The following is a 26,626-nucleotide window of genomic DNA, read 5'->3' as shown; positions in this document are numbered from 1 at the left end:
TAATTATAAGAAAGAGTTATAGATATTGAAATTGAATCATAGATATAAAGATTTTTTTTTTAAAATTTAATTTAATTGTGAAAATAAAAATTGTCTATAGCCTATCACAACCTTTAAATTGGAGAATAAACGCGTTTGAGCAGGTTTAAATCCACGTGCTCTTGCACTTGTAACAATGTTAATGCCAATCGAGTTAAAATTCAATCAACTAAATATATTGATACTTAATTCATCATTCTCAAGTCAAACGATATTAATTGTAAAATTTATATGTTAAAATTTATAATTTTATTCATATTTAAATTTAATAAAATACAAAGTTGAAAAAAACATACTTAAGAATTAAGATTAATTTAATTTTGGTTTGATTTAGTTTTATTTTGTTTTGTTTTGATTAAGTTTTTAGTTTTTTCAAAGTTGAATTTGAATTTAAAATTTAATTTAATTAGTTGAAACTGTCACCCTTAAAATGTGGTATTCAATAAATTATATTAAATAAATTTGTATTTGGAGTACTAGACTTCATTTATACCAATAAAACAAAAAACAATCATGTTTCTCTTAGTCTTTAAGATTTCAATATCAATACTAATCAAGAATTTAAACTTTGGCTTAAATTAAAAAATTAAAAGTAGAGACAAATCTTAAAATTATACATAAATTTTAATTTAATGTACAGTTATATACATAAATTTTAATTTAGTATAATTATACATGTGAGACTCTATGCTATGCCGGCTTCCATATAAATATTTGTTCAGTCCCTTATGTCTCTCCTACTACATAGAACTACAACACTCTGAATCTCTTGGTGGTTCTAGCCGGCTTCCATGGTTTGAGCATTGCTATCAACATGGCCTCTTTGATGGAAGCACGCGTGCTGTTGATGGTGCATATGCTTTGGCCCTCAACACTTTGGTCACTCTTTCGCTCACCTCTTCGATCTTGGCGCCGACTTTTTTGAACCCCTTTCTTATGTTTTTTTCTCCGGGTTCCTTTTAGGCCTGCTCGACTGTACTGTTTGCTTTTTTTTTCAAGGAATCATGTTAGTAAATTTTAAATCCTACAAGCGAGATCAAATACTGTTATATATGCTTAATAGGTATCCAAATATTTTAAATTAAGTAAATGAGATTTTTAGCCCTTGAAAAATTAGTAAAATAGTGATGTAAGGTGTGTCAAATTCAAGTAACGGAATAGATGAAATAAAAAACTTCCCTTTTTGCAAGAAACAAATGTTATTAGAGTTGCGTATCATCTTCATAGTCATATATGATGAAATTAGATGAAATTAAATGAAATAATGTTAGAGTAAATTATAAAAATAGTCATTTTTATTTGCTTCAGATTATATTTTAGTTACTTATGTTTAAAATATTACATTTTAGTCATTTATGTTATCGTTTTGTTACGAAGTAATCACTCTATCGTTAAACTCCATTACCTCCCTCATAACAGTCCTACGTGACAATCTAAATGGATTTTAAATGTCAACTTAAATGTCTAGTTGTTAGGATGAAAACAAGTTTTTAATTAAATAAATTTTAATTTAAACTACCACATTAGACATCTAAATTGGCATTTAAAACTTATTTAAACTGCCATGTAAGTCCACTATTAGGGAAGTAACGAAACTTAACGGTAAAGTGACCACTTCGTAACAAAATGATAACGTGACTAAAACATAATATTTTAAACATAAGTGATTAAAACATCATCTGAAATAAACAAAAATGGCCCTTTTCATAGTTTACCTATAATGTTATGCAATTATTTTGAATATTCTATTTTTCTTTTTTGTCTTCATTTTTCAATCGCTTGAAAATGATAATAGAAACATCTCATTTATTTATTCTGCTAGTTCCGATCAGAAATATCCATAAAGGCCTTATGACAATCTCGGTTTTTAGAATCAAGGGTTTATTATTAAACAATTAATAAAGTAAAATTGTATATATTCAGTTTAAATTTGTATTAATAAAATAAATAAATAATAATTTTTAATATTAGTTTAAATAGTGAAACAAGCTTTGCCTAAACCAGTTCAACCCAAGCCTGGATAATGAAATAAAAAAAGAATCCCCCAGCAGATTGACACGAACCAATTAAAATAAAACTGTGATCAGTAAAAGCTTTACTCAAAATGGAAATTTCACGCCAAAAATTAATCACGGCACCATTCAATTCCTAGGTTTCTATGCTATGCCATGGCATATAAAGATCTGGTTAAACTATAGGCGTGACCCTGAATGGAACGACGATCGGAAAAGGCTGACTGATTATACAATTGGGTTCGGGGAAAAAATACCTACGGGGTCCAGACGGTGAAGTTTATGTAGATACTATTATGATGATCCAGTTACGTCAAACTCTAGGAACACTACGTCATGCAGCCACTAAAGAAAATTGTCGAGAAGAGGTTAAAGGTTTAGGCAGTTCACACAGTAGTGTGCGAAGAGCCGTAAGAGGGAGGTTTATGAGTGCCTCTGGTTAATTAGAAAGGTAGAAGAAGCAGCATTATTCTTCTCCCCCTTTCTTAACCTGGGGTCTTGACAGTCGTAAACCTCTCTCTTACAGATGTCTGCATACCACCATGTGAACTGCCTCTCAAGCTTCCAACCTCTTCTTTCTCAACAAACATCTAAGGTTCATCTTTGATCATCATAAAGTTGTAAGCCTAAAGCTTTGTTTGGTAGGAAGAAGAAAAGTGTGAGATAAAGAACGAAAATGTTTTAATCTAATAGTTGAGCTAAAAAATAGCACGTTAATGTAGTTCAACCATTAGATTAAATTGTTTTCTCACCCGTTTCTTTCTTTCCTACCAAAGGAAGCATAAGTAAGACAACTCCGAACCAACATAGACATCGACAGGGGAGGATACATTATTCAAATAACAGGCAGACCATGCACAACCTTAGATAATGTGAATATTTAATCATACATAACATCTATATCCATTATTGCTTACCTTAAGGATATGACATAGTGCGGGATCAGTCATCCCCCAATATGTAATAAGCTGTTGTTCTGACAGGGATAGGATCTCAATATTTAGCTCAGAGGATGTGTGGATTGATCACTGCACGGTTGCATATTGTTGACACATAGGGTTCCAACATTGATAACAATCTCTAACAACTATATGCTACATCACAACAAATCACGATGATGAGAAGTACATGCAAGTCACAATTGCCTCCAATTTATTTGCCAAAGGCCTGGTTCATATGTGTTTGATACAAGTATTTCAAGAAAAATGAAGAATTGGAACACGCTACAGAAATACAACATTTTGGTATTTTCATATTAACCACAATAAAGAAACACTAATAGCAAAATAAACAAAGTGCCTCCAGTACAACATGGCCTATCAAATAGCAAAGTACTGAATACCATGTCCATCAACCACTTCAAAAATGAATCTATGAGTTTCCATGTGTTAGTAATTTAATTTTCAACCAGGTCATAAAACATGAAATCTATTAGATGCTGGAAGAACTGGGATTGAAAATCAGAAGGATATGATTCTCAATGATCATTTTTCACACCTTCTGGAGGAGAAGCTCCACAAAGTTATACTAGCATCAAGCACTGGCAAAACCAACATCACTTCTAACAAACATGTGACTCTTGTGTGTGAGTGTCAAATATGAGTAGTGTCCCATAGGATTCTTGAAGGTCTCATGTCTAAATATGTGTCAGACGCAAGTGTCAGGCACAGATACTTCGTAAAAAGATGGAGACTCAGAGCACATAGTTCCAATTTGCTAAATAGGACACAGGATTTAATATCTAACCAAGCACAACTCCACTTTTTCATACAATTTTAGCTTCCTTAAATTTTGGTGAACCTTTTGATACTTTTTGGATTTATTTTCCAACATCTAAAAATATCGATGCCGGAAATGAATGAGGAAAGGATGTATAACCAGATATAAGACACGACCACAAAAGCTTCTGCAATTGCCCCGTCCCCCAGTCAGGAAAAAAAAATAAAGTAGGGGCAGGGTTATCTTAATGAGCTTAGTAAAGTGGTAGACAGTTGAAACAGTATATTACAAATCGGTGCTCATCATTCTGACAAAAGGTACAAAGTTATTCCAATTTTCAACCCTAAATATACTATCATTCATTCTGAAATAAGTAAATGATCTTACAACTTCTGCTTGGGGATTGTAACAGTTTGAACGAATTTTCCATAGTCCAGTCTGCGAGAGTTTGAAAGAGAACGAAAGAGCAAATATGAGTCATTCTAGTAAAGAAAATACCGGCAACAGAAAGTTTAAAGGAACTGACAAAGGACAAGTACTAAACTAATTGTGAACCTGAGATTTAAAAGCCACCACGAGTACCATATTAATCATTGCCAAAAAAACAATTAAATCTTATTATTAAGCTGAAAGGTAGACAATATTGTGTTAAGATAGAAGGATATTTACCTTGTCAAGTCGTTCGGTTGTATTTCTTCCAATCAAGTTAACGATCCTTTTCTTTGAAACAGACTGCATCTGCATTGAAAGTCAGAAGGTCAAAGAAATTAGGTTTTGGCACAAGGGAAGCATAGGAATTACTAATGAGACAAGTTGCATCTGGTATTGAGACTCTTTAGCTGTTAAATCATATATAATAGTAATACAGTTTTACCAACTTCATTTAAACTTCCTTATAACATGCAACCAGATGTTTTCTCTATATATCTGTCATAGAAGGTGAAAACAGAACTGTTTCTTGATGTCTGGAAAGGGATTAGGCCTTAAGCATTAGCCCATTAAGCCCTAAAATGTACACAGATTCAGGTTCACTCGTCACAAAATCATGAAGATGGAACAAGATAATCTTTTCTCTTTTCTTTTTCAAGGGGCATATGGTGAGAGGCTACACTTGTAAACATATTTCAGCGAATAGTTACTAAAAAATAGCATCAAGTAAGTCTTGTCAATATCCGACATGCCACTGGAAATAATTAAATTTGACAAAAAAACACTCTACATGAAAAATAACATGAACAAGAGCAAGAATGTGTTAAAATCTATAGTCAAAATTTATATAAATATAAAACAGCTTAAAAATGAATATGACATAACAAAATACATAAACACAACAGGAATATTGACAGGTCTACACCAAATAAGGCATGAAGGGAATGTCAAAACATGTTACTACATAAACTTCTTTAATCAATTACAAGATAAATTCAAGTCATGGAACAGTACCATTTGTAGATTTAAGCAGCTAAAATGGCAATGACTAAAATCACATATTTCTTGGTCAAAGAAGAAAAGAAAATTTTGTCAATAAAAAAGAACTCATGCCTGTTTCAGTAATCCTTCAGGACTGCAAAGATAGGTTGGTGGGGTTTCACTGTCCATCATCTCTAAGCAGCTGCAAGGTAAGTTGAAGAAATGAAAATGCAGGATGGAAATGGATAAATATCTACAACCAATATACATGATCAAACTTAGATAAGAGAGAGGAGGACGAGGAGGAGGGGCACAATGAAGAAGCAAAGAACAGAAAAAAAGAAAAAAAAAACTTCAGTTGTTGATGCTTGCTATTCCCTAACATCTATATTACATCTTGTAAGCTTTAACCTCAAGATTTGGTACATCTGCAAAATGATAAAAACAAATTGGTTCCAAAGTTTCTACAAAAATTAGTTTCATTATGGAGACTCAAAGGTGGATATGAGATTCACAGCCTTGTATGTCAATCATTCCACTGTACTCTGTGAGCAAGTACAAGTTCACCCCAAATATTGCACCAAAACTATTTTCAGTCAATAAATGAATAATGCATTGTGCAGAAAGTTTTTGAAGAGGAAACCCAACCAAACAGAAATCCATCTGGTTAAAGAAGAAAATGAAAAAAAATAAAAAAAAGAACCAGATAAAGATAAAATTCTCACGGAATATGCAAAGCAGCTCCATGTCGAGACAACACTGAGACAACTGGATCATAACCATCTCTCAGAGCAGTGTTGTAGTAACCAGCAGTAAGTTCAGCAGGGTGTGATAGAGTCTGGTACCACCAATAAATTCCACCAATTTTAGCCACCAACAGAACAGAAGTTTGCTCATTTTCTTGGTATTTTTTCAGGATCTTTGCTGCCTTTGCAAGAATGGCATCTGCATGACAAATCAGCCTACCACTGTACCATTCCTGCAAAAGATCATTCCCAAGTATGGCTTTTATATGCTAAGTTTGTTTCCATAATCATGTTTAATCTGAGGCTGGGGATTGCATATTGGATTTCTGAAAACATGATGTTATCATGCACTTTCCCCAATAAAAATGTTGTAATGATCATAAATAACCTCTCAATATGACGGTCAGTAAATTCAGCACGACTCTTCTATATTGCAGATATCCGGTCAATGGATTAAATTCAAATGGACAGTTTGAATACTATAAGTTAATGCATGGTAGCAGTACATATTATATTGGTGCATGAATGTTGTAGAATATTAATCTGCACAATGTACAGACATAAATCTGGTTCGCAAATATTACAGATAAAGCATAGTACCAGGAAGAAACGGCCATAATCGGATAGAAAGCTCTCCTTTCCCTCTTCAAAGAAGGGCACCCCAGATGGAAGACTGTTGTAACAGCCAGCATTCTGTGGCCCTTTGTCCCCCCATTGAGGTTTTCCTTCTCGGCATGCAGCCATCTTTAAGTCCTCCATCCTGCAAGCAAAACTATCTTGAGAATAATGAAACACCTGAGTTTGTATTAGGATGGAAACAGTTTATGCCTACATGTACTTATCATAGCACTGGAATTCACCGATGCCAGGGAATTTCCATCTACCATCACCAAAAGGATGAGCAGGATACCTGCACTAAGAAAATCATGCAATGACTTCATAATCATGTTTCAACAATTACTTCATAGATTGAACAAAAAAAAGGAAAAGAATAACATAAGAACCATAAAGTACCTAAGTTCTCCAGAAGGACCAAGACCGATGCTTATTTCTTCAATTACAGTTCCAATAAAGGATTCAAATTTGTTAACAAAACTAAGCATGAAATCTTCATAACACTGAAGGGCAGTCCGCCCAGATAACAGAGGAACATGATCCACCCCTAGGGTGAGATAATCATTGTTGGAGAACCCCTGTTGATCTCTATAGTATATATCTTTATTTACATCACCAATCTGACAGCAAAAGAGAAAAAAACATATTTGCTAGCAGTAAGAGAATATAATTTATAAATAAGGTGCTCTTAGTGAATTTCCTATCTCATAAGCTTTTCAATGAAGTAGCTTAAGACATATTAGAAGATAGAATACAGTCTCACTTACAGGATAACAAAAGTAAGTTTTGCCATCTGAATTTATTAAATCACTCGACAGATAGGATGGCAAGAATCCCACCAGTCTAATGTGTTGCACCAAAATAAAACCTTAGTAAATTGACCATGCAATTATTACTCTGTGACAATTCCATTAGAAGATAACAAGTAAATGGCAAACCTCCAAAATCCACAGTGGTAGACTCACACCCCCTTTTCCATGAGTTGAGTGAATATTTGAGTGAAAAGACAAAGCAACATGCAACTTCAGCCCTGAATCAGAAATCAATTTAAACAACTCTTCATACAGAGACCAATCGTAGTCAAAAGGTGAGCAACGCTCCACTATTCCCCACCAGACTTCAACTCCAATTCCATGAACACCTGCCAACTTGAGTGCTTTTAGAGATACAGTTAAGGCCTTGAGTCTGAAACAACAAAGACCAAATCAAAAACCGTTTTATTTTGGAAATCAAAACAAGGCATACTATCCAAAATTTAAGATATCAAAAAAAAAAAAATTCCAATAAATGAGAATGTTAATTAGGACAAGGTGATTATAGTCTCCTTAATTAGGACAAGGTGATTATAGTCTCCTTATAGTGGAATGTATGAGGCAGACATTGAGTCTACCTCCCTTTTAGAAAAGCTGAACCATACAATATATTGATAATCGAGCAGATGAAATGCCTAAACCTTACTTTCTAATTCTTGGACACCCAGAGGCATCAAGAGTGAATATATCCACAGGCATCATTACAAAAATAGGCACCCTCTTATCTTTTGATGATTCCAGTATCGTTGATCTCGATTTCTCTCGAGCATCCATGCTGCAAGAAATCAGTACTTCTACATCAGAGCAAGGTATATAATTCAGCTAAAAAGAAAACCATAAAATTTTAAATTTTGTTAAGTTTGCCAAGTAATCTCCCATCACTGCAATCCAAGCAACCTAAGCAGTAACTTGTTTGCACAGAATCAATCTCTTCCAATGAAAATTGAAAGGAATAAGAAGAAGAGGTATCATAGAACTTAGAAGCACTTGAGCCACAACAAAACCACATGCTTACTCCACCATACTAAGATAATTCCATTTCAGTAAAAACCAGAAACATGAGCTTTGTTTTTAAAGAAAACAGTATACTAACTACTCGAAGTGACTCAACGAAATCATTTTTATCTTTTTTCCCGTTACATTGCCTTAAAATCTGATCAAAACGGAACAAATCCTCCTAATCGTTAATTGGCTTCATATCTAAATTCGAAATTTGATAATATAGCTTTACAATTTACAAGTGTTTTCTTCTTCTTTTTCTTGTCAGAGCTGAATGGTTAAGATTTCTCTCTTCTGAATTAGATAAACTAAAAAATCGTCACTTAATTTAATTTTTCAGCTCTAACAAAAACAGATTCCGCTTTTTATCAATTCAACAATATTCCTTGCTCTCTTATTTTTATCGCCAACGAAACATTAACTGCAATGTACAGCTCTAAGATACGACAAACCCAAATTTTCTCCTAAAATAAACGCTTCCAATCAGCTCTTCGATTATTAAGACTAATTACATTCAAGCAAAAAAAAAAAAGAGCACGGATATCTAAATTTTCATTTTGTACAATTTTCTCGGTAATCAAACAGGAAAAAGTTAGAAATCATAAAATAAAACGAAAAATATCAGGCACCGACCTCAAGATGCGACGTTTACCAGCAATGGATCGCCATTTACTGCGGAAGAATCCGCTCGTGAACATGCGGATCACCGAAACGTTTCGGAGAAGAAACTTTCGCGTTTTCGCTAAGTCGCGATCGAAGCTCGCCTTTGCGTTCAAAGTGTAGTAGTAGCCTCCACACTTGCATGCCATCTTTTTCTTTTTCTTCTTCTTCTCATCAATTTCTCTGGTTTTGCACAGAGAAAAGATCAAATAATAAAAATAATAATTGTGAAAGCTATTTTTTCTATTTTATTTTATTTTTTTTCCTTTGAGGGAAAAAAATGTTAGTACTACACTTTCTTTTTCTTTGTTTTTTTTTAAGGAAAAAAATTCTCATCCTTTTATTTTATAATAGGTATATTATACAAAGTTTAATGGACAGTTTTGCAGTTATGCCCTTGAAATTCAAAAAAATTTGAAATTTGACATGATTTACTACCCTAATTCTCTTTTGCCACTATCATGATATTCAAGCTCTTTATTTTCTTTAAAAAAAATTATATTCATAATTTTAATTCAATCATATATAGTTAAAAAATAAATATATTAATTTATTTTTATATTAAATAAATATAATTATTTGCATATGCAATATGTAAACATAAAATAATATTATGTCGATAATTATGTTAATAATTATTTTGTTGAAAGACCAGTTGATAGTCACTGGTTAGTTAGTGTTTTAGTTTGCAATCTAACTATAAATTGTTAATTGGTTAGGGACTAAACTGTTGATGTATAAATATATTGCAGTTGTAATTTAAAATATACTTGTTTACCATTTGAATGAAAGTTACTTCCAATTATTTTCTTTTCTCTTTTTCGTGCCCTAGTTGTCACCTTTGCTCCTCTGTCTTGCTTCTCTTGTGTTCATCATCGACGTATCACGGGTTGACTATGGTCATTGACGTTTCTCAACATATTTTATGAGAATTGAATCAAATCAAAATTTCATGTATAAAATTGTTCGAAATTAAAATCTATATATAAAATTACACATTAAGCCAAAGTTCGTATATAATTTTGAAATTTATCTATTTTTAAATTAATCACAACACCTATAAAAGAAAATAACGAGTGTCAATTGAACTTTACTTTAACTATCATCGTTATTGTTGCAACAATTAGAAAGAGATGAATTCAAGCTAAATTAAGTGTCTATTATCCTCCATTTTAAATACATTTTTATTTGAATTTAATTATAAAAATATATAAATATAATTATTTTTTTATATTTTATATTAGTTTTAATAATAAAACATGTTATCTAAAATTGAAAAATCTAAGCTTAAGCTAAAGTGGATTAAGTCAATTAACTGAATAACAGCTACTCCATTAATGAACACCTTTCAATTAAGAGTTGACTAATCAATTTAAAAATAATAATAATTTTTTTAATTTCTAAACTTTTAACATTTTTTATGTTTATGTTTATTTAATATTCAATTTTTTATTTTTTTATAAATTTCGTGTATATATATATTCTTTAAATTTCTAATTATTTTAATTACTAATTAAAAAGTAATGAGCCTACCACCCCTTATTTGTCCGGTCACTAAAATTTTCAGAAAAAGCAACAACATTAGCATAGATAGCAACTTATGTAATGAATGTCAATTTGAACTGATTAATCCTTTTTAATGGCGGTTTACATTGTCTTATTATATAAATTTTTAAAAGACAAAAGTGTCTTTAAAATTTTAGTTATTAATACAAAAAAAAGGTTAAATTTATTCAAAAATAGTAATTAGAATTTTTTTTACATAGATAATTCAAAAATAAAAATCAAATACTATATCAATACCATTATTTATCAAAATAGTATGTTTGCAACAGTTTTAGAGGTGGAGGGTATGGAGGAGGCGGCGCCACTTTTTTTTCTTTTCTGACTTGATCATCAAAACATCATTACAAAATGATATAGGGTAAAATATATATATTAAGGATGGAGGGAGTGAAAAAGGCGGCACCTATATTTTGTCCCTATACATAAGTCAAATCGGGTAAAAATACAGGTTAAAGAAGTGAAGGGTGATTGAGAGACGTGACCAGTGAGGGTACTTAACAAGCGACACCCAGTGGAGGGTGCCTGACAGGTAGCACTCAATGCTGAACCCCTATTTAAGCACTGTTTTTTGAACGGTTTTGAAGATAAGAATAAAAGAGGAAAAATTTTGGGTGTAAAAGAAAAGAAAACAATGAAGAATCCGCTGGGTTAGTATATATTAATTTCATTTTTCAGTATTTTTTAAAATGAAATATTGATAAATTTAATTAATTTTGCAGATTTAGTATTGAAAATGGATTTTCAATTTTTCGTATGCGTTTATTTCGATGGAGTAATTTTGACAACAACAGTTAAATGTATATTTGAATGTCGCCAACAAATAGCAATGAGATTTAATAGAAATGTCTTGGTTGATGATATGAAAGAAAGGGTCGATGTAAAAATTGTTAGACGTTGTAGGAGGAGGATCTCGAAACTATTCTATAAATTTTCAATTTCGACATATCCCATCAAATTCACCTATATGGAACTTGTAGATGATGAAAACGTGGAGCGTAACACCCCCTAACCCCAAATCGTCGCTAGAACAGGGGTACGAGGCATTATCGGACATATCAGACAACTTACGAATAATTTTCAAATAAAATAACATTCATGGTATAATTTAATAACTAAGTCCCTATAATGAACTCTCGAAGTCTAAAACATGCATTAAAAGTGAAACGAGACTCGTCCAAGGACTCTGGAAATTGTTATTTTTTTAAATTTCGACAGCATTTCTGCTTATTTTTATATAAAACCTCCTACAATTAAAACCGTATCCATTTCAAATATAACCAATTCAACCAACTCATTTCACATACTCATTTTCTATTCTAAATACCTTCTAATCAAACTCAATCAATATAATTCAATTTAAATTTATCAATGTACTAATTAAATTGAAGCGGATAAACTTCTTTCATTATAATTCTTAGACTTGTATTACTAACATTTTTATCCATTTATATTCAAAACATAATAACATTTATACACATCCTATGTACATGCCACATTACCAAAAGAAAATATGCATCCCCAAAAGTTTGCTGAAGTCGGGTCTAGCTTTGGATGTTGGTTCAGTACTTGACTTCTACAACCTGCGCATGGAAACAACCGTACGCTGAGTATGCATATACTCAGTGGTACCACTTCAATTCAATTTATAATTAAATACATTAAATCACACACATACTTTTACATTACAATTATCATCACTTAATGAACAATTCAATCTTTTTATGTTATCATTTGATTATATATATAAATATATATATACACCATTCTTATTTCTTTATTTCAATTCTCACCTTTCACGTATGTCATATCATTCAAATTTAGTTTTATTAGTAAATTTATTTCATTTGTCCTTATTAACTTGATTCAGACTCGGCGAATACACGGATTCCAACCAACACACCAGTACAGCACATTGTGCCTTAATGGTACACAGTACCTAAACAGTAATCAGCAACGATAGCAGTAACAGTAACAGTATTCAACACACAATGTGCTGAATTTGTAACAGTAACGGTAACAATATTCGACACACAAAGTGTCGAATCGGTAACAGTAACAGTAGTCATCACATAAGTGCCTGGTCAGTAAGCAGGCAAAAACCCGTACTCTTCCATATCCTATGACATGCCAACTATATCCGACTAGCCCGACTAGTTAATATGATATTTAATTCACTTTTCAGTACAATTTCCATCTCAGTTCAGCATCAAATATAATTCCCTATTTCAATCAGTTTCACAGTATTGCAGTAATTCATTACTTCAGTAATTTCACAATTCAATGCAGTACACATAACAATATTCAGTAATTTTACAATTCAATTTAGTACTCAAAACAATATTCAGTATTCTATAATTCAGTTCAGTATCAGTCTCAATTTCAGTACCCAATTATAAATTTATCATTTTACTAAACACTTACATTAAAATACTTACCACACATAATTAGTAAATTAGACACATAATAATGATAAAGTTTAAATTATAGTGATACAAACCAGAATTCTCTTCGGATTTAATCCTCGACGATATTTTCTTTTCCTTTTTAGGCTGATGCTTCAGGCTCGACATTAGCTACGAACAATTAAAATAATTTCACAATCATTAACACAACACAATTTAATTGCTGAATTTTTTATCTAACTTTTACTTTAATTCCAATTTAATCCTAACTAAAACTATATATGTTTCTTTCTTAATTCATACCTTTTTGCTACTCAGTTTCTTGCCAAACTCACATTTAACTATTTAATTTTTATCATATTTTCATAATTTTGAATTTATTTCAATTTAATCCGTAAAACTCAAAACTTATTGCTTAGTTTACAATTCAATCCTTTATTCAATTCTAACTTAAAATTCATTCAATTAAATCCCTAATTCATTATTTTGCTCAACATGAACTATGTTCAAAAACCTAAAAACTTCCAAAACCTTAACTTAATTCCAACAAAACTTTGTTCTAAAGCTTCTAAAACATCAAAATTAAGAGTATGACTTAATTGACTTACCAATTAAAATTTTAAGCTTCCAAACCCTAGTTTTTCCTTTAATTTTTCTTTTCTTCTTTCTTCTAGTAGCTTTCGAATGCTTCTCTGCTTTCTTTCCTTTTTCTTTTGTTTTGTTTCTATTTATTTTATACTTTATTTCTTTTTACTTTATTTAATTTATATTATATTTAATTAATAAGTATCTATTTAATAGCAATTATATATATATAACAATTGTACACACACATGTTTTACATTTGTCCAATATCATCACCCTACATTTGTCATAATTTTATTTAATTATCACATAAAAATCTTATTTTATAATTATTTAATTAATAAATATCTCTTATTTTTAATAATAAAAAATAAAAAATATCTACTAATTTAAATAAAAATTATAATTGTATAAATATTGTCATTACATATGTATATTTTTATCACCTTACACTTGTCATAATCATACCCTATTTAACACATAAAAATCTTATGATATAATTATCTTAAATTAATTAATATAATTTTATAACTAAAATAATTTATTTACATAATTATATTCCAACAAAAAAATCTTAGTTTTTTGTTTAATCTTTGCCACCTCACCTTTTACTTATGGCATAATTTTCATTTCGATCCTTTATATTTTTTTAATTTATAATTCAACTTTTACCCCTTATTCAATTTAGCCCTTTTTCACTAATTACTCTAAATTAAGCTAAATTCACTAAATAAAAATCTAATTAAACATACTATTAGACTCATAATTACTCCTAATAATTATTTACTAACTCGATTTACTAAGACGGAGGCCCGATAATACACTTTTCCGGTGCCCACAGATTTTGGGTCGTTACACGGAGATAATGGTTGCACTTTATTGCCGAGATCAGAGTCACCAAACTGATCTGATTCAGTTGTTTGATAAGTTAGCTAATGTGAAACCAACTGAAGATTTCACTCCATAAGGTGAAGAACATGGAGTTCGAGATTTGTGTACAGTGGTTTTAAGAGCGTTCGTTGATAGGCGATCGACTGTACACGGTATCGACATCGATCTTAATGCTCAACTTGCATCTGAGAACCTTAACCTGGGTCTCTATTTACAAATACATCTGATTGTGATTGAGACCAGTGCGGATGGTAATGATGGATTTGATAATAATGATCATTTTGACCATGAGATTGAAGATTATAAAGGTCCCGATCTAGAGAAGGTCCTAGATGATGTTGATGACGAATGCGTGAATGACGATGAAAATGTTAACGTGTCTTCATTCGAGAACCCGAGTTGAGGCATTGTAATACTCAATAATCTTAGGGCATACATGTCAATCATAGATCTCGATGCAGCGCATGCATCCGAGTTCCTGAAGTACCCTGATTTACTATCTACTTACCGATTGGTCGCAAATTTCGAATGTGAGGAGTTGTTCATGGGCCAAGAAATCGCAACCAAGAAAGTGTGCATATTTGTCATTAAGCGATATAGCATGAATGTGTCGGTTGACTACAAAGTTGTTGTGTTTAAACCAGCATTATATATTGGGGAGTGTTAGAGGTCTGCAAAAGACTACAATTGGTGGGTACGAACCGCATTTATCGAGAAGTCGCAAATGTGGGGGATTCGATACTTTGTTGGGCCTTACACATGCACTTTAACACAAATGACGCAATATCACTGCAAACTTGATTCCAAAACTATCTGCAACCGCATCATGTGAATGGTGAATGACATGCTGACCATTCCAGTTTTGGTACTAATTGTCAAAATGTAAGAACAATTCCAGTACCGAGTGTCATACCAGAAAGCATAGATAGCTAAATAGATGATCATGGAGTAGTTGTATGGAGATTGGAATGCATTGTACAATAAGCTACAATGGTGGATAGCCACTATGTGAGAGTATGTGTAACATCCCGAAATAGGGCCTAAACGGAACAGTGGTTGCGAAACCACAAATATGAGGTAGGTAAATTTATTTTATTTTCATTTTAAGGTCTATGGCATGATTTCATGATTGTGTGAAAATTTCGTTTAGAAATTTTATCGATAGAGGGTCCAATTTGATATTTAGGACTAAATTGCAAAAGTTGTAAAATGTGTGTTCTAGTTCACAAAGGTACTAAGTACTTGTGAGTAATTGATTATTAAAGTGGAGGTCCTTGGATAGTAATTAGACCATTATACTAGTTTGGACAAAAATACCTAAAGGAAGATAAAACACCTTAGTTTTTAATTAAGGGTATTTTGGTCATTTAGTAATTAAAATGAATTAAAAACAAAATTAAAAGCCAATTTTTGTCCATCTTCAACCCCTTGGCCGAATTTCACATGAGGAAGACATAGCTAGGGTTTTTCAAGCTTCCAAGCTCGATTGTAAGTCTGTTTTAGCCCCGTTTTTAATGTTCTTTACATTTTTGGAGTCTCGGTAACTTGATTAAGCTTATTCTAGCAATAATTTAACCTAGGGTTTATATTTGGGAAAATACCCATAGGTGAAATGTGTTTATTTTGATGTTTTATGGTAGAATATGAAGCTTGAAATTGTGTTAAACATCTTTTGCTAAGCGATTTTACGTGAAAACGAGTAAAACAACATAATCGGTAAAAATACCTAATGTTCATAAGTACATGTTAGAGTGAGAATTTGATGTTTCCATAGAAGGGAAAAATGATAAAAATTCATAAAACATAAGAAAATAGGATGAAGTTTAATTTCCGAGCCTTGGAGAAAAAGTGTAAATATGTAAAAGTTTAGGGGTAAAAGTGTAATTTTTTCAAAGTTTGAGTCAAGGACTGTTTTAATAAATGTGAGTATCAAATAAGTTAAATTTTTTATTACAGATCAAGAAGAACAAAATCTGGAGTTAGACCGAGGAAAGAAAAAGATAGTGGACTAAATCGATATAGTTGATCGTATTTTGTTTCGAGGTAAGTTTTCAGCAAAAAAAATGCAATATTCTATTATTTTATGTTAATTTTGTTAATTTCCAGCATGTTTATATTTATTTTATGAAATTATTCAAAGAAGACTCAAGCATGAATTGACGGAGAAGTAATTTTAGAAAGTCCCGTTTGAATCGTAGGAATGTATAGGATACAAATGTCATGACATTAGGGTTTAAGGATACCATGTAAGACCATGCCAAGGCATCGAAATTGGTAAGGTTTCTAAGGCAATGATATCATTTAAGACCATGTCAAGACATGGCATTGATAAGATACTATAAGGCAAAGGTCCCATGTAAGACCATGCCAAGGCATGGCATTGGCCTTAAAACAGTATCGGACAGCAGCAATGATGTGAATTTGAAAAATCACTAAAAATAGTAGAAATGGATTTAGATAGTTAATGAGATATAGAATTAAATATTATTGAGTCTATTTTCATACGAAAGAAACATAGTAATAAAGGAGTTGTATTTTATGAGATATTTAAATTTTGGTGAGACAGGGTTAGAGTGATTTCTGAATCCCCTATTCTAAATTTAGAAATTCACTAAAAATTGCACTAAAATAATTAGGAGTTATACTTTATATGTATAGATTCCTTATTGAGTCTACTTTTAATAGAAATAAACATCATGGTTATTTTAATTCTTTATAGAGAGAAAATTAATTCGTAGTGAATAGAGGTCAGAGTAGCCGAACACTGAAACAAGGGGAAATTTTAACTAATAAACTGTACTAATTGGCTAGACCAAAAATTATGAAACAAATTTGTAAGAAGATATACGAGTCTAGTTTCACAAAAAATTTACGGATTTGAATTTTGAGTTCCGTAACTCGAGTTATGATTTACTTAGTAACTATGTCGCAGATGGATAGCTTGTTTATGAAAGATGAAATAAATTGTTTTGATTTGTTTAAGTGATCGGAAAATTTTTATTGAGTCCGGTTTGTTCCCGAACAGTATCAATTTCATGTTTTAGGGTCTCGAGGACCTTTTTTAGGGACATATTGAATGAATGAAACTAAATTAATTTTAAAAACAAATTTTTATGCCCCGCATTAGTAAGCTAAGTTCGGTAACACCTCGTGCTCGACTCCAGCGACGGTCTCGGGTAAGGGGTGTTACAGTATGTGCCAGAGACTGTCATTGAGTTGCAGACACAACCTTATTACGGCCTGAATGACCAACTACAACCGGGAAAAAGAGTTTTCCACCAGATGTTCTGGACATTCGATCCATGCGTGCGAGCATTTCCACACTGCAAGCCACTTGTGCAAGTTGTTGGGACCTAGCTATACGAAAAATATACGTAGATCCTCCTTATTGCAGTTGCTCAAGACGAGAACCGAAACTTGCTCACAATAGCGTTTGCCATTATGGGTAAGGAGAATATGGAATCATAAGAATTATTCTTGACGAACTTGCGAACATATGTTATTAGGGACAATGATATTTGCATCATATCAGATAGAGCTAAGGGAATAATTGTCGTGATTAGGCATTCTAGTATTCCGTAGAGATCCGTTTACTGCATCTGGCACATCACGGTTAACTTTCACCGAGACTACAAGAATGCAGATTGGCAAAAACAAGTTGTGAAAATGGGTAAACTTTAGTTTCAACATATGTTTTAAATGTTCTTAATACTTCAACAAATTAATGAAAGTTATTTCCATTATCTCTTTTTCGTGCCTTAGCTGTCGCCTTTGCTCCTCTGCCTTGCTTCTCTTGTGTTCATCACCGATGTATCACGGGTTGACTACGGTCACCGACGTTTCTCTACATATTTTATGAGAATTGAATCAAATCAAAAATTTCATATATAAAACTGCTCAAAATTAAAATCTATGTATAAAATTACACATTAAGCCAAAGTTCATATATAATTTTGAAATTATCTATTTTTAAATTAATCACAACACCTATAAAAGAGAATAATAAGTGTCAATTGAACTTTAACTATCATTATTATTATTGCAACAATTAGAAAGAGATGAATTCAAGCTAATTTAAGTGTATATTACCCTCCATTTCAAATATATTTTTATTTGAATTTAATAATAAAAACATATAAAAAATATTTTTTATATTTTATATTAGTTTTAATAAAAAAATATGTTGATCTAAATTTGACAAACCTAAGCTTAAGCTTGGCCTAAAATGGATTAGGTAAATTAACTGAGTGAGAGCTATTCGATCAATGAACACCTCTTCACTAAGAGTTGACTAATCAATTTTCTTTTAAAATCTTTTTTTTTGAAAATTTCGATTTTTTTATGTTTATTTTTATTTTATATTCAATTTTTAAATTTTTATAAATTTCATATATATATTCTTTTAATTTCTATTTTTTAATTAATTATTAAAAAGTAATCAGCCTACCACACCTTATTTGTCCAGTCACTAAAATTAAAAAAAAAAAACAACACATTAGCATGGGTGGCAACTTATGTAATGATTGTGAATTTTAACTGATTAATCATTTTTAATAATGGTTTAAATTGTTTTATTATATAAATTGTTAAATGACAAAATTGAAGAAAAGTTTTTCAAGTAAATTTATTTCAAAATAGTAATTAAATTCTAATGTGATATCTGTATTATTTGTTTGGTTTGATTCGATGTTTGTATTTGATAAATATTGTATATTTTAGTATCTAAAGGTAAATAATGTTAATTTTTTGTATTTAATTAGAGTTTTAGAGTTGATCTGATGGAATTTAATTGTTAATATTATTATGTTTGAATTTTGATGATTTTGTTAATAGAAAAAATTAATTTTAATAGTGGATTTGTTAAATTATTTGCTTGTATTTTTTTGGTTAAACTATGCTAAGTCGCTTTACTTTTTCAACATCAGAAATTTAGTTATTTTACTTTATTTTTAAGATTTTAGTCTCTTTATTTTTTATATTTCAAAATTCAAGTCTGATTGCTAGTAACATTAAAATTATTCTTCGGTAGAATTTTGAATAAAAAAACACTCAGTCTATAGTCATATAACAAAAATACCGACTTTGAATAGACACTAAATTTAACATATTAACAATTAGATTTGTATTTTTAAATTCTTCAAAATAAAAGTAAAAAGATTAAGTCTCAAATGTTTAAAGAGTACAGGGACTTGGAGTAGATTTTAACATTTATTTACAAGAATTGAAATTAAGATTGCATCACCTTCTCTAATTACAAAATCTACCTTGTTTTTCAAAACTTTTTGCATTCTAATCCTCCATCTTTACTAAATTGTATTTTGGTTTCAAAAATTTCGATTCTAAATTTTAATCTTAACTGTGAATAAATAATGCAAATTTTGACTCAAAGAATACAACTTGTTTTTTGAAAATTATAAATAAATTTATACATAAACATTCAGACGTGGAAATAGTTATCCAAAATGGATAAGAATAGCATTTTTTTTTAACCCAGACATTTTTTTTTTGCAATTATTGAAGTAGGTCCACAATCGCATTATTACTGCCTCTAGAAAATAAAAATTAAAGTGAATTTTGGGTTTTAACTTTTTTAATAAATTTTAAAATTATACATTAACTTTGATTCAATATGTAATTTAATGCACAAATTCACGGGCAAAACTGAGGGTTGGTAGTGTTCCAGCTCCTCTAAAATAGAAAATTTTAAATTAATAAATATAAAATTACATTTTTGCTCTCCTAAAAATGATAAAAATTTAATTTAATCTTTCAAAATTTATAAAGATAGATACTATTAAAATGGTGAAATTGTATTTTTACTATCGTAAAAATTACAACTTAATTTTGACCCCTCTAAAAAATATTTCTGGCTTCGCCCTTACATGAACTTTAATTTAATATAATTATACAAATGAAACTTTAATTGTGGTTCAAGTATGTTTTTTTACAGATTTTTTTTTGATTTATTCATTTTCTGACAAAACTAAAATGATGTTTTTCTTCTCTAAAACTAAAGACAAGTATTTCACCGCAGACAAATTACTAAATTTTATTTTGGTAAAAACTTTTTAATTTTTTAAAGCACAAAGTTTTATTTATAAGCACAATCAAGAAGGATTTTTTTTTTAATCTCAAGATTGTTTATTGAGATCTTATTTCTCAAAAATATTATCTGCAAAATCCCAACATGCATAATTTTCTTTTTTCCAATAATTTCTTCCCTCAGTTAATTCAAAAAATATTTTTAAAAATAAAAAATAAATTTAAATATTTGTAATCTCCCACAGTACAAATAATGTTGGTTGGAATTAGATCAAATCGATTCAGATAAAGATATTGAATTGAATCAAAGTAAACTATTCGAAACTAATAAAAAAGGGAAACTGGGACAAAAAAAATCAATGATTGAATCGGTTCATAAATTTTTATTATTTTTAATAATTTATTTAATTATTTTTGAATTGACAATCAAATTGGTTGAATTAAAAATTAGTGGAATGACCAGTTTCATCATTTATCTGATTTTTAAAATATTTATTTTTTTAAAGCAATTTAAAAAAATCTTAAAGCTGACAAATGGGGATTTATTATTGGACTAATCTTAAACTTTTCTTTTTTCTGGTGGTGTGTACTGAAAATAATGAGCCTTAATCCACAATTTTCCTTCAACCTACCTTTATATATATAATATGAATTAAAGTAAATGTAAAGCTACCATAGGGCTTTTGACAATCAAAGCTAAGTCCTAATTGCCATAATTTTCATAGTTTAGTAATGCAAATGGACCAATAAAAAATTTATACCCAATTATTCCAATTGATATTTAAAAATAAAATAAGGGGCAGATATTAAATTTTGAATTAAATTTATTGGATGTTATTTCTTAAAATAGTATTTCTCGATAAGACGAGTTAAATTTTTGACTTGAAAAGATCCAATATTAGATAAGAACCATATGATACGTAAGTTTATGAATTTGTTGAGGGAAGGTCCGTTCTTTTCAGAGAAATATTCAAAATGTCGTTCCTTTGGAACCAATAAATCCCTTAACAAGTTGGTATTATCCTCAAGTCAAGTATCTTCTGACTTTACAAAGAGCCCGAGTACTTTAATAGGTTGCCTAAAGAGACGATGGTTCATGAGTGACAACACCTCGTCACAAGACAATAACCTACCAAAGAAATCGTGGCCACTTTACCTATGGTAGAGTTTGAATCCCCAACCTAAAGAATGTGAGTCCCTTGAGGGGAGGCATGGTACCACTTGGTCTAGCTTGGTAGACACCGCTCTCCTAATGAGATACTCTTGTTTTATACCTTTCAAGATCCTTTTAAATTTTTCATAGAATTAAAAAAAGAATTCAAGCTCAATCTTACAATAAAATCAACCCACAAAAGGACCTGTCAATTTCAAATTTACGACACTTCAAAAAAATTCCCGAAAGTCAAAAACTCATTAAATTTGAATATTTATTTTAACAAATTTACTTGCAAAATGGAGTATGAAAGCTAAAGACTGAATATTGCATAATCAAACACATAATTTACATGCAGCAGCCTAATTACCTTGGAATATCGAGGAAGAATTTGTAATTGTAGAGATTCCAACTTCAAAAATCTAAGAACATGCTAAAATTTGATCATAGAAACATGTAAAATTAAGGAGTTTATTATGGTGATTGAATCCATTGAAGAGGACCGATCCTTAAATTAAACCATAACTAACTGCTGTCGAGCTTCGACCCTCAATTCTTCCTTCATCTTTCTAATAAATTCATCAAACCTTTTGTTCAGCTCATCTGTACTTTCAGTGCTTTCTCCAACAAAAACACCATTTTTCATCAAAGGATCCAAACCCCATTTTTCACCTTCGTCTTCTTCCTCTTGCAGGCTGCAGTTTTGAGTTTCGATTTCAACTTCTGCTGCTGCTGTTTCTTCCATTAAAGCACTGTTTTCTATTGCTTCATCTTTCTGCGACAGCGGTGTTTTGGGCTGGTCCAAGACAAGTGACTCAACTGTATGGGGAATATCTTCATCTTCATCATCATCATCATCAAGAACACTGAGATTATTATTGTACTTTGATGAACTGATAGATCCTGAGAATTTTGCTAGAAAAACAAGCAGGCCATTGCAGGGAAGGAACATGTAGCTCTTATCTATATTATGACTAAATAATTGGAAAGGGAGTGTATTGTGGAAATTGAAGCTAAAACAACGGAGCAAAGAAAGCCAACATGAATGAGACAACAAAAGGGAAAAAACAGAAACCGAAAGGATCAAATGAGGAAATTTCCCATGAAACTGAGTTTTCATAAATTGAACCAAAGATTTCTGTTTCTTGTTTTCTCTTTGATCCATTTTGTGAACCTCTCTTTTGGGTGTTTGATCTTGAAATGGCTTGAAATTTAGAAAGGAATGATTTTGAGTATTGAAACTAAGAACTCCATACTCTTTTTTTTATAGAGGGACTAAATCTAAATAAAAATGACTTCAACTTCATGGAAATATGGGATTGATTCCCCCCCCCCCCAAAAAAAAAAAATATCCCTTGTTTGCATGCAAATAATTAGCAAGATTGAACTTTAAATTCAAGCATTGAGGCAAGCAAAGCCAGCCTTTTAAGAATCTATGTGATGTGGATGCAATTCAATGTTGCCATTTGGAAATTGGTGATTTGACATTTTACATTAACTTGATAATTTGAAACTTTGTTGTTGTCAACTATTTAGGTAATCTTCACTGATTTGAGGTTGATGGCTTTGATACATTATTGGAATTTAGGTTAGGGGTTTTTGAAAAATTAATTAGTATTCGAAAATAATTGAGGGAGTAAAATAACGTTTTAAAAGTAATAAAAATAGCTCAATTGACATCATCGTTGTTGTCGGTGTAAGAGGATATTAGTTTAAATGTGCTAAAATACATTATCCTGATTGATGAGGTACTATGGGTAGTTCTAAGTATTATATTAAAAAATAAAAATTTTGAATCATGATGCTATACTCATGTCAAAGAAAAAAATTTGAAAGATAATATACACAATCGACACATGCATTGGAAATACAAATAAACTTAGTGGCGAATCTAGAGGTTGGTAGGAGCCCCTATCACCCCTAAGACAGGGAAAATTTTTTATTTAGACTTTTTTATATTTTATAAAATTTTAAATTAGTAATAATAAAATTACACATTAATCTCTAAAAATAATAAAAAATTTAATTTATCCTTTAAAAATGATAAATATATAAGTTATTAAACTAATAAATTTATATTTTTATTATCGTAAAAATATTTAATTTAATTCCGCTCAAAAAAATTTTCTACCATAACGTTTAAAGCATTAAAATTACTGATGAATTGGGAAGTGGTTCCAGCAGCGGATGATATGGAGGAAGGCTTAGATGCCTCCGGTTAAAGCATTAAACTGGCTGCCGACTCTTTCAGGATATGGTTTTTAACTGCAATCTGTCTGACTTAGGTTACAAGGGACCCAACTTCACTTGGAGGAGAGGGGGACTCCTTGAGCAGCTTCGTCGTGCTCTTTGTAACGTTCAATGGGAGTGCAAGTTCTCAGGTCCGACTGTTTTACACCTTCAAAAAATTAAATCTGATCACATACCCTTGTTAATTACATTAGGGAATAAGGAGGTTGTAGAGGTATTTAGGGTGAGTAAAAATCGGTTTAACTCGAAAAAATAAAAAAGTCGAATTTGGAGTTAACCAAATCAAGTTATTTGAGTTATTTGGTGTTTTTTTTGTTTAAACTGAGTTTTGAATTTGAGTTGAGTCGAGTTAAATTTTACAATTCGAATAACTCAAATAACATATTGTTATAAATACGCTTTTAGTCATTGTTAATTTTGAAAATGAACAAATTAGCCTCTTAACAAAAATTACAAAAAAATATTTTTTTAAAAAATATTAAAATAATCTAAAATAATAATTTTTAGGACCTAAATAAATAAATTAATTATTGAAGTTTATCATATTAAAATATTTTTTTCCTTCTTATTTTGCTTTAAAAGTGTTTTCAGAAATATATGATTTCAAATTTATGTTCTCTAACATAGAATTAATCATATTGTAACAAAATTTTAATTTTACATATTTAATTTAACTCGTATAATTTCATTTGGTTTAACTCAACTCAAATTTCATTTAACTCGATATGATTCGAAAATTTACAAATCAAGTTAGGATGATACAATGAGACCCGTTAACTCTATTAATTCAAAACTTTTCATTCGATTCGATCGAATACTCGCCCATGAATATATTAGACCTTTTTGTTATTTTACCTAGTGACTAGCACATGAGAATTTTGGTGATTTAGTGCAAAATGAGTGGAATTCTTTGGATTCTTTAGCTAAATTGATTAACAAAAACAGTTAAAATTTGGAATAGAGAAGTCTATGGTAATATCATCGATCACAAGAAGAAACTAATGGTTGGTGTCACAATTCACGTATACTTCAAGTGAACATAACATTATTTATCTTTTATGACATGTTAATAAATAATTTAAAATTATAAAATTATTTTTAAATTATTTTTATGACATGTGGATTGTCATACAAGTTATTATGTTAAAATTTTAATGTTTTAGTCAATAGGGATGATAACTATTCAATGCAATCGGAATTTTTTTTTTGAACTATGTATTATATTTTAGTTCATTCACTTTAGTTCTCAAATTTTCTATATTAATTTTTTGTTTTAATCTTCTGGTCACCCAACTACCACCAATTTTGATTAGTTCTCAATTTAATTTGGTCCTTTAATTAATAAAAATTGTATTTTAGTTCTCAATTTAATTCTCAAAATTTACAAATAGTCTCAATTTAACGAAAATAGATTCAAAAACACAATTTTGATTAGTTAAATTACTAAATTAAAAAAAATAGTTAGGTGACTAAAAAAAAGAGCAATAGTTAAGTGACCAAATTTAAAAATTTAAAATATTGATAGCTAGGTAACTAAAAAATAAAAAAGATAATAGTTGAGTGACCTGCAAAGAATTTACCCAAAAAGTTGTAATAATTTCTAAATTATGCCCGACCGACAGAAAATCCAACCAACTTTCATTTATAATCCAAATGTAAATTTTCACAAATTTGTTTCTTTCTAAAGACTTTTATTGCTTGCTTTATTTACACGCTTTATTATAGCATCAAAGCTTTCTTTCATTTTATCATTTTGGTGAGTACACGAAGTTCAATTCTCAACCTAACAACAAATCATAAAAAGGAACTTTACCTAATATGGACGGTTTAAGCAATTATTCTCAAAAGTGTGATATCAAGTGATTTTTGAAATTTAAATTTCGATATTTATAATTAATTTTTAATTTTTAAACTTGTTAGAACAGTTTTTAGTTAGTCGCCTCCTTAGTCAGTTGGGAGGAAACAGATTTTCTGATGAAGAAGTACATAAAAGTCCAGTGTCTAGAGAATTAACCCCCTTCAAGAGGGTATTTAGAAATGTGTATAAGAGGATTTTTCCTAGTTATATTTCGAATCGGGTTAAGATTTATTTTATTATAATTCTATAAGAATTTACTCAATAAATTTTTGAGTTAAAACTTATGTAGTAAATCCCTAATTACATGTTGCACACATGTAACTTTATTTCAAAATAGTCATTTTATAACTCTTATTCGACGAGGTAGAGGATAATTTGTTATAGAGTTATAATAAATATATATTAACCTGACCTGAAAAAAACCCCCTTATGCACATTTCTAAATACCCTCCTGAGGGGGGTTGCCCTCCAAACACTAGAATTTTACCTACTTCTTCATCAGAAAATTTGCATCCTCCCAACTCTAATCATCTATGACAAGAAGAAGATGAACTGACTAACGGGGTGACCAACTAAAATTTGTTCTAACAAAACTATTTAATTTTATTGGATATTCCCAAATTATGCTCACATTGTAAATTGGTCGTTAAACTTTAAAACATTTTGGTTATATCCTTAAAGTATCAATTTCATATCAACTAGATCTTTTTGTTAACCTAACCATTAGCTTCAGAGTTAAATGTTAGCTGAAATCTAACCTTGAACATATTTAAGCATGTGCACCTACAGCATGGACTGCTTGAACCCGATAATTTATTCTTTAACAAGTTAAATTAAAATTATCTATATAATAAATATACATATATT

The 26,626-nt window shown here is 30.3% G+C and overlaps 2 protein-coding genes across 3 annotated transcripts; both read right to left on the bottom strand.

Annotated features, from left to right (window-relative positions):
- Positions 1–3,955: 3,955 nt before the first annotated feature.
- Positions 3,956–9,346, bottom strand: LOC107926329 (inactive beta-amylase 4, chloroplastic). 2 transcript variants are annotated; one of them, XM_016857162.2, is made up of 10 exons: positions 8,986–9,346; positions 8,000–8,128; positions 7,480–7,726; positions 6,941–7,161; positions 6,759–6,836; positions 6,527–6,686; positions 5,906–6,159; positions 5,313–5,382; positions 4,440–4,508; positions 3,956–4,208 (listed from the first exon to the last, which is right to left on the bottom strand). In XM_016857162.2, exons 1-10 carry the CDS (start codon positions 9,159–9,161, stop codon positions 4,056–4,058), a joined length of 1,557 nt encoding a protein of 518 aa, XP_016712651.2. In that variant the 5' UTR covers positions 9,162–9,346; the 3' UTR covers positions 3,956–4,055. The 2 variants fall into 2 exon arrangements, with proteins under 2 accessions (XP_016712651.2, XP_016712650.2); XM_016857161.2 differs by having other exon boundaries at positions 6,527–6,698; positions 8,986–9,311.
- A 12,819-nt stretch (positions 9,347–22,165) lies between these two features.
- Positions 22,166–22,603, bottom strand: LOC107926179 (uncharacterized). The gene has a single exon (XM_016856974.1). It carries the CDS (start codon positions 22,601–22,603, stop codon positions 22,166–22,168), a length of 438 nt encoding a protein of 145 aa, XP_016712463.1.
- Positions 22,604–26,626: the final 4,023 nt, after the last annotated feature.

Source organism: Gossypium hirsutum, chromosome A08 (assembly GCF_007990345.1).
Source record: "Gossypium hirsutum isolate 1008001.06 chromosome A08, Gossypium_hirsutum_v2.1, whole genome shotgun sequence".
Taxonomy (NCBI): Eukaryota; Viridiplantae; Streptophyta; class Magnoliopsida; order Malvales; family Malvaceae; genus Gossypium; species Gossypium hirsutum.
Note: the sequence above shows the minus strand (reverse complement) of the source record. Positions and strands in the feature narration are given on the sequence as shown.